The following is a 12,420-nucleotide window of genomic DNA, read 5'->3' as shown; positions in this document are numbered from 1 at the left end:
TCCTTCCCTGCCTGTGTCAACAAGTCTGCTCTCTACATCTGCGTTTCCATTGCTACCCTGCAAATAAGTTTATCAGTACCATCTTTCTAGATTCCATATACACACACGTTAATATGTAACATTTGTTTTTCTCTTTCTGACTTACTTTACTGTGTATAATAGGCTCTAGGTTCATCCACCTCATTAGAACTGACTCAAATGTATTCCTCTTTACAGCTGAGTAATATTCCATTTTGTATATGTAACACAGTTCTTTATCCATTCATCTGTCAATGGACATCTAGATTGCTTCCATGTCCTAGCTATTGCAAATGGTGTTGCAGTGAAGGTTGGGGTACATGTGTCTTTTTAAGTTGTGGTTTTCTCAGGGTATATGCCCCGTGGTGAGACCGTTGGGTGAAATGGTATCCTTTACACACAGTTCTGCTTGGTGAGAGCTCTGGACAGTTTGGCTTCTCTCCTGCTCACTTCTGACCCATCTTTGTTTACTGTTCCCTATCCCCGTCTTGATTTCTTCCACAACGTGATAATTCCCAGTATCCTTACACGAATGCATATGTATGCACACACACACACACGTACACACTCCCTGCAGCCTGTGGATGGGTGAAGGGCTGAGTCTTAGACTAATTTGTTGCTGTGGAACCTGTAGGAGTCTCTGTTTTTCAGTGTGGTGGTGATCGTGGAGCAGGAGTGAGGGGACTCCCAGTCTCTGGTGGCGATAAAGGGGTTAAGGACCTCCCGGGACTCAGCAGCCTTGTCTGGGTACCAGTTCCCACTGAGGCCATCCTAAAAGGGACCAGTCTCTTTCATCTCCCAGACCCTTGTATCATCCCCAGGACCTCAGGCCCAGAGGAACCAGGAAGGCCATCTCTAACCCCTGCCCCCAAGAAGCCCCCTCTACTGGGGAAGTACAGTCCTCTTTCCAGTAAATATTTGATAGAGATGAGAAAGACTCTGTAGTTAACCATTAGTCTAAAAACTAAGGGGCAGTTTCTCTCTGTTACACCCAAGTGTCTTTGTTCCCCTACACCCTCCTCCTTCCAGGCAGGTGTACATGTTCCCAGAGGTACAACTTTTATTTTTAACTAATTTAATATTCTTTAATTACAAAAGTAATACATACTTCAGTTCAGTTCAGTCGCTCAGTCGTGTCCAACTCTTTGCGACCCCATGAATCGCAGCATGCCAGGCCTCCCTGTCCATCACCAACTCCCAGAGTTCACTCAGACTCACGTCCATCGAGTCAGTGATGCCATCCAGCCATCTCATCCTCTGTCGTCCCCTTCTCCTCCTGCCCCCAATCCCTCCCAGCATCAGAGTCTTTTCCAATGAGACAACTGTTCGCATGAGGTGGCCAAAGTACTGGAGTTTCAGCTTTAGCATCATTCCTTCCAAAGAAATCCCAGGGCTGATCTCCTTCAGAATGGACTGGTTGGATCTCCTTGCAGTCCAAGGGACTCTCAAGAGTCTTTTCCAACACCACACTTCAAAAGCATCAATTCTTCAGTGCTCAGCCTTCTTCGCAGTCCAACTCTCACATCCATACATGACCACAGGAAAAACCATAGTCTTGACTAGATGGACCTTTGTTGGCAAAGTAATGTCTCTGCTTTGTCTAGTCAAGGCTATGGTTTTTCCTGTGGTCATGTATGGATGTGAGAGTTGGACTGTGAAGAAGGCTGAGCGCCGAAGAATTGATGCTTTTGAACTGTGGTGTTGGAGAAGACTCTTGAGAGTCCCTTGGACTGCAAGGAGATCCAACCAGTCCATTCTGAAGGAGATCAGCCCTGAGATTTCTTTGGAAGGAATGATGCTAAAGCTGAAACTCCAGTACTTTGGCCACCTCATGCGAACAGTTGTCTCATTGGAAAAGACTCTGATGCTGGGAGGGATTGGGGGCAGGAGGAGAAGGGGATGACAGAGGATGAGATGGCTGGATGGCATCACTGACTCGATGGACGTGAGTCTGAGTGAACTCTGGGAGTTGGTGATGGACAGGGAGGCCTGGCGTGCTGCGATTCATGGGGTCACAAAGAGTCAGACATGACTGAGTGACTGATCTGATCTGAGCTGATCTGATCTAGGTTGGTCATAACTTTCCTTCCAAGGAGTAAGTGTCTTTTAATTTCATAGCTGCAGTAACCATCTGCAGTGATTTTAGAGCCCCCCAAAATAAAGTCTGACACTGTTTCCACTGTTTCCCCATCTATTTCCCATGAAGTGATGGGACCAGATGCCATGATCTTTGTTTTCTGAATGTTGAGCTTTAAGCCAACTTTTTCACTCTCCACTTTCACTTTCATCAAGAGGCTTTTGAGTTCCTCTTCTCTTTCTGCCATAAGGGTGGAGTCATCTGCATATCTGAGGTGACTGATATTTCTCCCGGCAATCTTGATTCCAGCTTGTGTTTCTTCCAGTCCAGCGTTTCTCATGATGTACTCTGCATATAAGTTAAATAAGCAGGGTGACAATATACAGCCTTGACATACTCCTTTTCCTATTTGGAACCAGTCTGTTGTTCCATGTCCAGTTCTAACTGTTGCTTCCTGACCTGCATACTAGTGTTCTCAATAAAGAAAAACCCTCAAACAGTTCGGTTGAATATAAAGTCAAAGTACCCCTCTCTTGTGCCTTGTGCCCACTTGGTTTGGGCCATTTCCTTCCAAAAATACTACACACACTCAAAAACACACATATGCAACACACGTATATGTTTTGAATAATCACATATACAAACTGCTCTCCAATTTACTTTTTAAATGTCTTTTTAATTCACTTCTTATATCCAGTAAAAATTACTCTGTTTGGTGAACATCTCTCTGAGTTTTGACAAATACATATAGTCATGTAACTCTCTCCACAATCAAAATATGGAACAGCTGAAATTTTTTAAAATATACATTTTATCTTGGATATCTTCGTGTCTTGGTGTGGAAAAAACCCACGACTTTCATTTCAGCGTTGTGTGATGCTCCACTGCATAGAGGTACCGTAACATATTTTGGCTTTCTAGGTGACTCAGTGGTAAAGAATCTGCCTGCAATGTAGGAGGCTCAGGGTCAGTCCCTGGGTTGGAGAGATTTCCTAGAGGAGGAAATGGCAACCCACTCCAGTATTCTTGCCTGGGAAACCTCACAGACAGAGGAGCCTGGTGGGCTACAGTCCACGGGGTCGCAAGAGTCCAGCATAACTTAGCGACTGAACTACAACCACCATGATGTATACACTATCCCCTATCAATGGCCTTTTAGAAAGTTTCCAGATTTTCACTTTCTCAAACAGTCCCACAACAAATATACAGCACATGCACATGGATATTTTCATCCTTGTGTGTTGCCACAGAATTCAATTCCTAAAAGTGGAATCGCTGGGTCAAAGGAGCTTGTGCATTTTCAATGCTGACAGATGGCACATTGCTAAATCGTTCTCCCACAGGAGTGCTTCAGCGCAGTGGCCCATCAACAGTCCATGAGAACTCCTGTCTCCTCCTTGGCAACAAGGGTGTCGTCAAACATTTAAATATTTGCTAATCCATAGATGGAAAAACCATAACTTATTTCAATTTAGAATATGCTCCTGAGACTGAGCATTTTTTCACAGGCTTATATAATACTTTTCTCATAAAAGCATTTTGTTGAAAATGATGTTTGTCATGCATGCTGCAAATACATTTCCCAGTTGACTTCTTGCCTTTTGAAGTGTTTTGTACTAGCATTGGACAGATTAAATCCACAAAACAGAAGTCCAGAAATAAAACCAAATGTTCATGACAGCTTTGTTAGGATAGAGATGGAGAACTGATAAACTGCAGGGACTCGATGAATGAACTGTCATCGGTAAACGGTGATGACATTTGTACTATTCGGAAAATCAAAGAAAAGGCTGTTTTCTATTTCCTCACACCAAAATAATTTTTGTTTTTGTGTGAATCAAAGATTTAAACAAAAACAGAATCACAAAAATTCTAGAATTTTTTTTTCCTATTCGGAAAGACTTTTTAGCATGACAAATGGGAAGACATAAGGGGAAAGGTTGATAATTATAACCACACACACAAAGTTTTAAACTTTACGGCCAAAAACAAAACAAACAAAAAATTGGGTTTAGAATATTATCCATGGTACATGATTTTCCCATGTTTTTCTGTGGTTTGGACTTTATCCACGATTTGGGATTATTTGTGTCGATGTTTCTCATGGGTAGTGGAGAGCAGGTCACGTGTCCTTGGGTGCTATGGGGGCAGTACCCAGGGAGGAGCTGTGATGTGCCAGGGAAAGAGCTGTGGCTGGGGGCAGAGGGGAGGGGGCCCACCACCAGGAGCTCAGCTTTCTCCTCTTCCTCTTTCGTTCTTAGCCCTTGCAGAACGGTGGCCCGGACCTGAGCCAGGGTCCCAAACTCCGGGGTCCAGGGGCCCGCAGGCCCTCTCTGCTGCCCCAAGGCTGCCAGCCCTTCCTGCCCTCCAACCAGGAGACCCAGGCCTGGAGCCCCATGAAAGAGTTGGATCTTGGGTCCAATTTGAAGCCTTCCTCAGAGAGCCGCAGCCCTGGGGACCTGGGTAAGTGTCCACAGGGTCCAAGATCTGATTGGGGACACGGAGGAATCCTAAGCTGGAGCCCATCCTGGGGGAGGTGGGGCGGTGTCTGATATGGCCCATCCCTGCCAGGGACCTCACCAACCCCTCCTTCCCAATCAACCTGGTCTTTGGGCTACCTGCGAGGGTCCCAGATGTCCTCCCCGCAGAGTGCTCCCCACTCTCTGGCCCCCTCAGGTACTGACTTCCGGGGAGGGGGGTCTGCCCTACTCTTGGGGACAAGCCCGTGCTACCCCTGTTCTCCTAAGGAACACTGTGGGTTCCCTGGGGCGGGAGGAGCGAGGCGGGACTGTCCTTGCCTAGTGTCTGCATCCCGGGGAGGTATGTAATGTCCCCTGGGAGTGGGCCCTCTGTCCTGCAGCTCAGCTCTCAGCCTGCTTGTTCCTCCGCCCGCAGAGCCGTCCCATCACCCCTCTGCCTTCGCGACGGAGACGTCCTCCGACTGGGAGCCCCTGGCCGAGTCTGAGGAGCGGGCCAGCCCCAGCAGGCCCGCCACCCCAGGCCCCGTGCTGGGCAAGGCCGTGGTCAAGGGCCTGCGGGACAGCCAGCATTTGCAGTGGGAAGTGAGCTTCGAGCTGGGGCCTCCCGGCCCCGAGAGGGGCGGCGCGCAAGAGCCCAACCTGTGGAGCGAGACCTTCCACCACCTGGCAGCGCGCGCCATCATCCGGGATTTCGAGCAGCTGGCGGAGCGAGAGGGTGAGATTGAGCAAGGTGAGCGCAGCGGGCCCGCCCCTCCACGCGGCCCCACTCCCTCATCACAGGACCACCCCTCCCAGCCGCGCGGCACCCGCCCCCCACCACAGCCCTGGCCCTCACAGCGGCCCCGCCCCTCCGATAAGCCCCGCCCCTTGCCTCTCCCCCAGGGGCCGCCCTGTTTCCCGGCCCCACCCCTTACTTCTCTCATCAGCCCTGCCACCGCCCAGCGCTCCACCTCCTTTCCCCATCGCTGCCTCCAGTTGCATCCCTTGACCCCCACTGTCCCCCTCCCAACACACACACACGCACGCACGCACACACACACACACACACACACACACACACACACACACACACACACCGACACACACAGCCGAGGGCTCCACCTCCTGCTTGATCTGCCCGGTGACCTGTTCTCTCTTCCCTCCTTCCCCCCTGCTATGGGTCCCTCAATAACCTCAGATATGCAGGTGACACCACCCTTATGGCAGAAAGTGAAGGACTAAAGAGCCTCTTGATGAAAGTGAAAGAGGAGAGTGAAAAAGTTGGCTTAAAACTCAACATTCAGAAAACTAAGATCATGGCCTCCCGTCCCATCACTTCATGGCAAATAGATGGGGAAACAGTAGCAGACTTTATTTTCTTGGGCTCCAAAATCACTGCAGATGGTGACTGCATCCATGAAATAAAAAGACGCTTGCTCCCTGAAAGAAAAGTTATGACCAACCTAGACAGCATATTAAAAAGCAGAGACATTACTTTGCCAACAAAGGTCCATCTAGTCGAAGCTATGGAGAAGGAAATGGCAACCTACTCCAGTATTCTTGCCTGGAGAATCCCAGGGACCGAGGAGCCTGGTGGGCTGCCGTCTATGGGGTGGCACAGAGTCAGACATGATTGAAGCGACTTAGCAGCAGCAACAGCAGCAGTCAAAGCTATGGTTTTCCCAGTAGTCATGTATGGATGTGAAACTTGGACCATAAAGAAAGCTGAGTGCTGAAGAATTGATGCTTTTGAACCGTGGTGTTGGAGAAAACTCTTGAGAGTCCCTTGGACTGCAAGATCCAACCAGTCCATCCTAAGGGAAATCAGTTCTGAATATTCATTGAAAGGACTGATGCTAAAGCTGAAACTCCAATCCTTTAGCCACCTGATGTGAAGCACTGACCCATTGGAAAAGACCCTGATGCTGGGAAAGATTGAAGGCAGAAGGAGAAGGGGATGACAGAGGACGAGATGGTTGGATGGCACCACTGACTATATGCACATGAGTTTGAGTAAGCTCCAGGAGTTGGTGATGAACAGGGAGGCCTGGCATGTTGCAGTCCACGCGGTCGCAAAGAGTTGGACACGACTGAGCGACTGAACTGAACTGAACTGGACTGTCGGACTCTGGAGACAGTACCATGAGGACCACCCTATTCCACCTCCCTAGCTCCTCTTGGACCACACCTCTCCTCCCACAGAACCCTCTGGGTCTAATCGGTCCACCCGTCGCCTTTCGAGGCCATTTATTGAGTACGGATCAGCTGGGGGTCAGGCTGAACAGCATAGTGACCACCGTCATCCCCGTCCTTACTTATGAGTGCTTGACACAGACTAGCTGGGGGGCCAACCAATATAAATCAAATAATTATCAGTTCAGTTCAGTTCAGTCGCTCAGTCGTGTCCGACTCTTTGCAACCCCATGAATCGCAGCACACCAGGCCTCCCTGTCCATCACCAACTCCCGGAGTTCACTCAGACTCACGTCCATCGAGTCAGTGATGCCATCCAGCCATCTCATCCTCTGTCGTCCCCTTCTCCTCCTGCCCCCAATCCCTCCCAGCATCAGAGTCTTTTCCAATGAGTCAACTCTTCGCATGAGGTGGCCAAAGTACTGGAGCTTCAGCTTTAGCATCATTCCTTCCAAAGAAATCCCAGGGCTGATCTCCTTCAGAATGGACTGGTTGGATCTCCTTGCAGTCCAAGGGACTCTTCTCCAGCACCACAGTTCAAAAGCATCAATTCTTCGGTGCTCAGCTTTCTTTACAGTCCAACTCTCACATCCATACATGACCACTGGAAAAACCATCGCCTTAACTAGACGGACCTTTGTTGGCAAAGTAATGTCTCTGCTTTTCAATATGCTATCTAGGTTGGTCATAACTTTTCTTTCAAGGAGTAAACGTCTTTTAATTTCATGGCTGCACACCATTAATTGAGTGCATTTGTCCTAATGCTATTAAGAAGAAACTTAGGAATTCAAGCAATTGTGTAACAGGGATGGTGGGGAGGCACATTTACTCCAGGAACTGGGGCAAACTTTCAAGAAAGTGATCGGTGAGCTCTTGATGAAGCATATTTGGAGAACAGATATGGATATACATCGAGAATAGTTCTATTGTTTGTTATAATTTATGCCTTATTTATATAATAATACTACATGGTTTTTGTTTTATATTATTTGTAGTTTTGTATATGTTATTTTTTTCTTCCCATGAGCACTTTTCCTTATGGTTTACAGGACATTTGTCCATCATTCATGCCAAGAAGCCTCCTCACCTGTTCAGTAGGAAGAGTCTGGACTTTGGGGTCAGGCCATCCTGTGTCCTGATCTCAGGTCCATTCCTAAGTTGCTGTGTGACCCTGTGTGCCCCACTCCCCCTTTCTGGTTTGTCTCTATGAGGTGGATCTATGGTCCCCATGCAGCCAGGAGACCTGCAGAAAGATTATCAGCACACAGCTGCAAAATGAAAATAGAAAATACTGCCAACACAGAGATTTGGGTTTTTTAAATAACACTAAAGTTATTTAAGGAAAGTAACTGTCATTTTTATTAGCTATCTTACCTCTTTTACATTAAAATAGCCTTATTTTATGAAATGATGGTGGAGTTTTTAATAATTTTGAGAGTTTATTTTTTTAACATCCTTAATGGCAAGCAGAGACATTACTTTGCCAACAAAGGTTCATCTAGTCAAGGCTATGGTTTTTCCTGTGGTCATGTATCGATGTGAGAGTTGGACTGTGAAGAAGGCTGGGCACCGAAGAATTGATGCTTTTGAACTGTGGTGTTGGAGAAGACTCTTGAGAGTCCCTTGGACTGCAAGGAGATCCAACCAGTCCATTCTGAAGGAGATCAGCCCTGGGATTTCTTTGGAAGGAATGACGCTAAAGCTGAAACTCCAATACTTTGGCCACCTCATGCGAAGAGTTGTCTCATTGGAAAAGACTCTGATGCTGGGAGGGATTGGGGGCAGGAGGAGAAGGGGACGACAGAGGATGAGATGGCTGGATGGCATCACTGACTTGATGGACGTGAGTCTGAGTGAACTCCGGGAGTTGGTGATGGACAGGGAGGCCTGGCGTGCTGCGATTCATGGGGTCGCAAAGAGTCGGACACGACTGAGCGACTGATCCGATCTGATCTGAATGGCGAGTTGGTAGCCCCTTAATTGCAAGGCCTGATTGAACTCTGAAGACGGGGCCACTGGCCTGGCCCTCCTTTTAGCACCTGTGGAGTAGGGCTTTCCGAGTCCGCACAGTGCCCTCGGCTCCTCCCTCTGCAGGGTCCAGCCGCCGCTACCAGGTGAATGCCGTGCACACCAGCAAGGCCTGCAACGTCATCAGCAAGTACACAGCCTTTGTGCCCGTGGACATAAACAAGAGCCGTTACCTGCCCACCGTGGTGGGATACCCCAACTCCGGTAAGGCAGAGGCAGGGTCCTCCCAGTGGGCCGGAGGGGGGTCTGGGGTGCAAAGGAGCCTAGACCGGTGGGAACGGGTGCAGAGAAAGGCCTAGAAGTGAAAAAGCCCCAGGCAGAGAGGGTCTGACCTCCAGGGTGTGGGAGGCTCACGAGCTCCCAGCCTACTGCTCTGCAGAGGGCTGTGAAACTATCCTGCTCCCTTTTTTCCTACTAAATGAATTTGACTTTATTGTCCTATTTCCATTTGGCATGTGTCACTGTAGAAAATTCTAAAATATTGAAAGATGCAGATGGACCTCGAGGTGATCATACTAAGTGAAGTAAGCCAGACAGAGAAAGGCAAATATTTCATAGGCTGTCACTTATATGTAGAATCTACAAAAAAATGATACATATGAACTTACTTTCAAAACAGAAACAGACCCACAGACAGAGAAAACAAACTTGTGGTTATCAAAGAGGGAAGTGGGGGAAGGATAAATTAGGAGTTGAGGATTAACAGATACACATTGCTGCTGCTGCTGCTGCTGCTGCTAAGTCGCTTCAGTCGTGTCCAACTCTGTGCGACCCCATAGACGGCAGGCAGCCCACTAGGCTCCTCGGTCCATGGGATTCTCCAGGCAAAAACACTGGATCGGGTTGTCATTTCCTTCTCCAATGCATGAAAGTGAAAAGTCAAAGTGAAGTCACTCAGTCGTGCCTGACTCTTAGCGACCCCATGGACTGCAGCCTACCAGGCTCCTCCATCCATGGGATTTTCCAGGCAAGAGTACTGGAGTGGGGTGCCATTTCCTTCTCAGAGATACACACTACTGTATATAAAATAGGTGAACAGTAAGGACCTACTGTATAGCATAGGGAACTATACTCAATACGTCGTAATAACCTAAATGCAATAGATACAATGTGTATAACTGAATCACTTTGCTGCATACCCGAAACTAGCACAACATTGTAAACCAACTACACTTCAATGGAAAATAAATAAAAATAAAATATAGGAAGACATTAAGCACGTAAAAGTGACTGGAACTGACAGTCATCCCGAAATGAGTACTAATTACCCCCTTGGTGTGATCATCCTTCCAGACTTCTATGAGTATCTATATGTAGAGAAATCAAAAGATAGATCATTTTGCGTGAATTGAATCATATCAATATGTGCTGTATCTTACAAACTCTGGGTGTGGGAAATATGTTTCCACTTTTCATTTTAATAGTAACAATTCCAGTGGTAAAGAAGCTGTTGGCTAATGCAGGAGATGCAAGAGACGGGGGTTCAATCCTTGGGTCAGGAAGATCCACCGACTCCAGTATTCTTGCCTGGGAAATTCCATGGACAGAGGAGCCTCATGGGCTACAGTCCATGGGGTCACAAAGAGTCAGACATGACTAAGCACACGGCAGGGAGCAATCATCATAACAGCCAATTAGACAGTGTTCCAAGCACTTTATATATATTAAATCATTTAGTCCTCAAACAGCTCTGCAGAGAAGATACCATTACCCTCGTTTTACAGATGCAGAAGCAGAGGCAAAGGGGGTGAGTCATGTCCACAGTCACGCAGCACAAAGGGCAGTCAGGCTTTAATTCGCAGCGACCCGGTTTCAGAGTCTGCACCCTCTGCGATCCCACTCCACTGCCTCTTAAGGTTTATCTCAACCTATTTGACCAGCCCCCAGGTTTAATCCCTGGGTCAGGAAGATCCCCTGGAGAAGGGAATGGCAACCCACTCCAGTATTCTGGCCTGGAGAATTCCATGGACAGAGGAGCCTGGCGGGCTACCATCCATGGGGTCACAAACAGTCAGACACGACTGCGCGACTAACACTATTATTATTAAACCGTCTGTTTGTTCCCCCTTTTGATTATTGTAAATTATGCTGCAAAGGACATCTTTGTACATGGTCTGGTTATCCCCTCAGGGTTAATTGACATTCAGAATTAAGATTGCATATCAAAGGATTGGCCCTTTAAAAAAAAACAAAATCTTTTGGCCCGTCAACCAGGGATCAAACCCATGCCCCCTACAGTGGAAGCATGGATTCTTAACCACTGAACCACCAGGGAAGTCCTGACTCATCTTAAATTGTTGTAACGTAAGCTATCAAACTAGCCCTGCCTTCAGAGGTTATCCTGTGTTATCCACTCTCGCCAACACTGAAAATTGTTTATCTTTCTAAACCTACAATCTGAGAGGGGAAGAAAGTATCTTTGGGGAATTTCTTTAGCTTCTTTGTTGAAAACTTTTCATAGGTTTATAAACTCTATGTACTTTTTCTTTCCTAAATTTCATTTTCTGTCCCTTGCAGCAGCTTTTTCTTTTTAAAGCAGACCTCTTGACAGAATTGTATTTGGAAATAAAATACGCCTTTTCTCATTCCTCTTGCCCCTCTGCCCTACTTTCTAAAAATCTACGGCACCAAAATTTTCATTATTCAACTCCCTCTCTCTCTGCCTCACCTCCTCTGATTTCAGATTCTGACCAGCTGCCCAAGCTGTCACTCCACTGGCCTTCTCACCCACTGGGCACTGTCACCCTGAATGATGCTCACCCCCTCCCACTCGTCTCTGATCATTTTAGCCCCTGTAGCTGAAAAAACAGTCTGGGAGTTTTAGGGACCAGGCCTGTGTCTTAACTGAAGTCTCATAGCCCCCTGAGGTCTGGATCAACACTTCCCAAAGTGTGTTCTAGCAGACTGGAACCCCAGTTTCATGTCCTGTTAATGGCCATTCAGCACAAAAAAAAACAGGAAATACCAGATTGGGGGAAAACATTTCCCAACCACTGGATTAAATAAAGCTCAAAAGCTTTCTTTACTGTAGGACTTCTCAGAGCCTTTAGGGTGCTAGTATACATCAAGAGGCCCAGAGAATGGACTACAGGACGAGTTCAGTTCAGTCACTTGGTCATGTCCAACTCTTTCCCATGGACTGCAGCACGCCAGGCTTCCCTGTCCATCACCAACTCCCAGAGCCTGCTCAAACTCATGTCCATTGAGTCGATGATGCCATCCAACCATCTCATCCTCTAGTGTCCCCTTCTCCTCCTGCCTTCAATCTTTCCCAGCATCAGAGTCTTTTCTAAGGAATCAGTTCTTCACATCAGGTGGCCAAAGGATTGGAGCTTCAGCTTCAGCATCAGTCCTTCCAATGAATATTCAGGACTGATTTCCTTTAGGATGGACTGATTGGATCTTCTTGCAGTCCAAAGGACTCTCAAGAGTCTTCTCCAACACCACACTTTAAAAGCATCAATTCTTTGGCATTCAGCTTTCTTTATAGTCCAACTCTCACATCCATATATGACTACTGGAAAAACCATAGCTTTGACTAGACAGATCTTTGTTGGCAAAGTAATGTCTCTGCTTTTTAATATGCTGTCTAGGTTGGTCATAGCTTTTCTTCCAAGGAGCAAGTGTCCTTTAATTTCATGGCTG

At 47.3% G+C, this 12,420-nt stretch overlaps 1 protein-coding gene across 5 annotated transcripts in view; it reads left to right on the top strand.

Moving 5' to 3' along the window:
- VWA5B1 (von Willebrand factor A domain containing 5B1) overlaps positions 1–12,420 on the top strand; it is a 62,252-nt gene that overhangs the window by 39,472 nt on the left and 10,360 nt on the right. For all 5 annotated transcript variants that reach the window (XM_061394415.1, XM_061394440.1, XM_061394430.1 and 2 more), the window contains 3 exons: positions 4,357–4,558; positions 4,991–5,305; positions 8,842–8,979. In XM_061394415.1, the coding sequence (XP_061250399.1) occupies positions 4,357–4,558; positions 4,991–5,305; positions 8,842–8,979 (655 nt within the window). The remainder of the gene's footprint in view (positions 1–4,356; positions 4,559–4,990; positions 5,306–8,841; positions 8,980–12,420) is intronic.

Source organism: Bos javanicus, chromosome 2, assembly GCF_032452875.1.
Source record: "Bos javanicus breed banteng chromosome 2, ARS-OSU_banteng_1.0, whole genome shotgun sequence".
Classification (NCBI taxonomy): Eukaryota; Metazoa; Chordata; class Mammalia; order Artiodactyla; family Bovidae; genus Bos; species Bos javanicus.
Note: the sequence above shows the minus strand (reverse complement) of the source record. Positions and strands in the feature narration are given on the sequence as shown.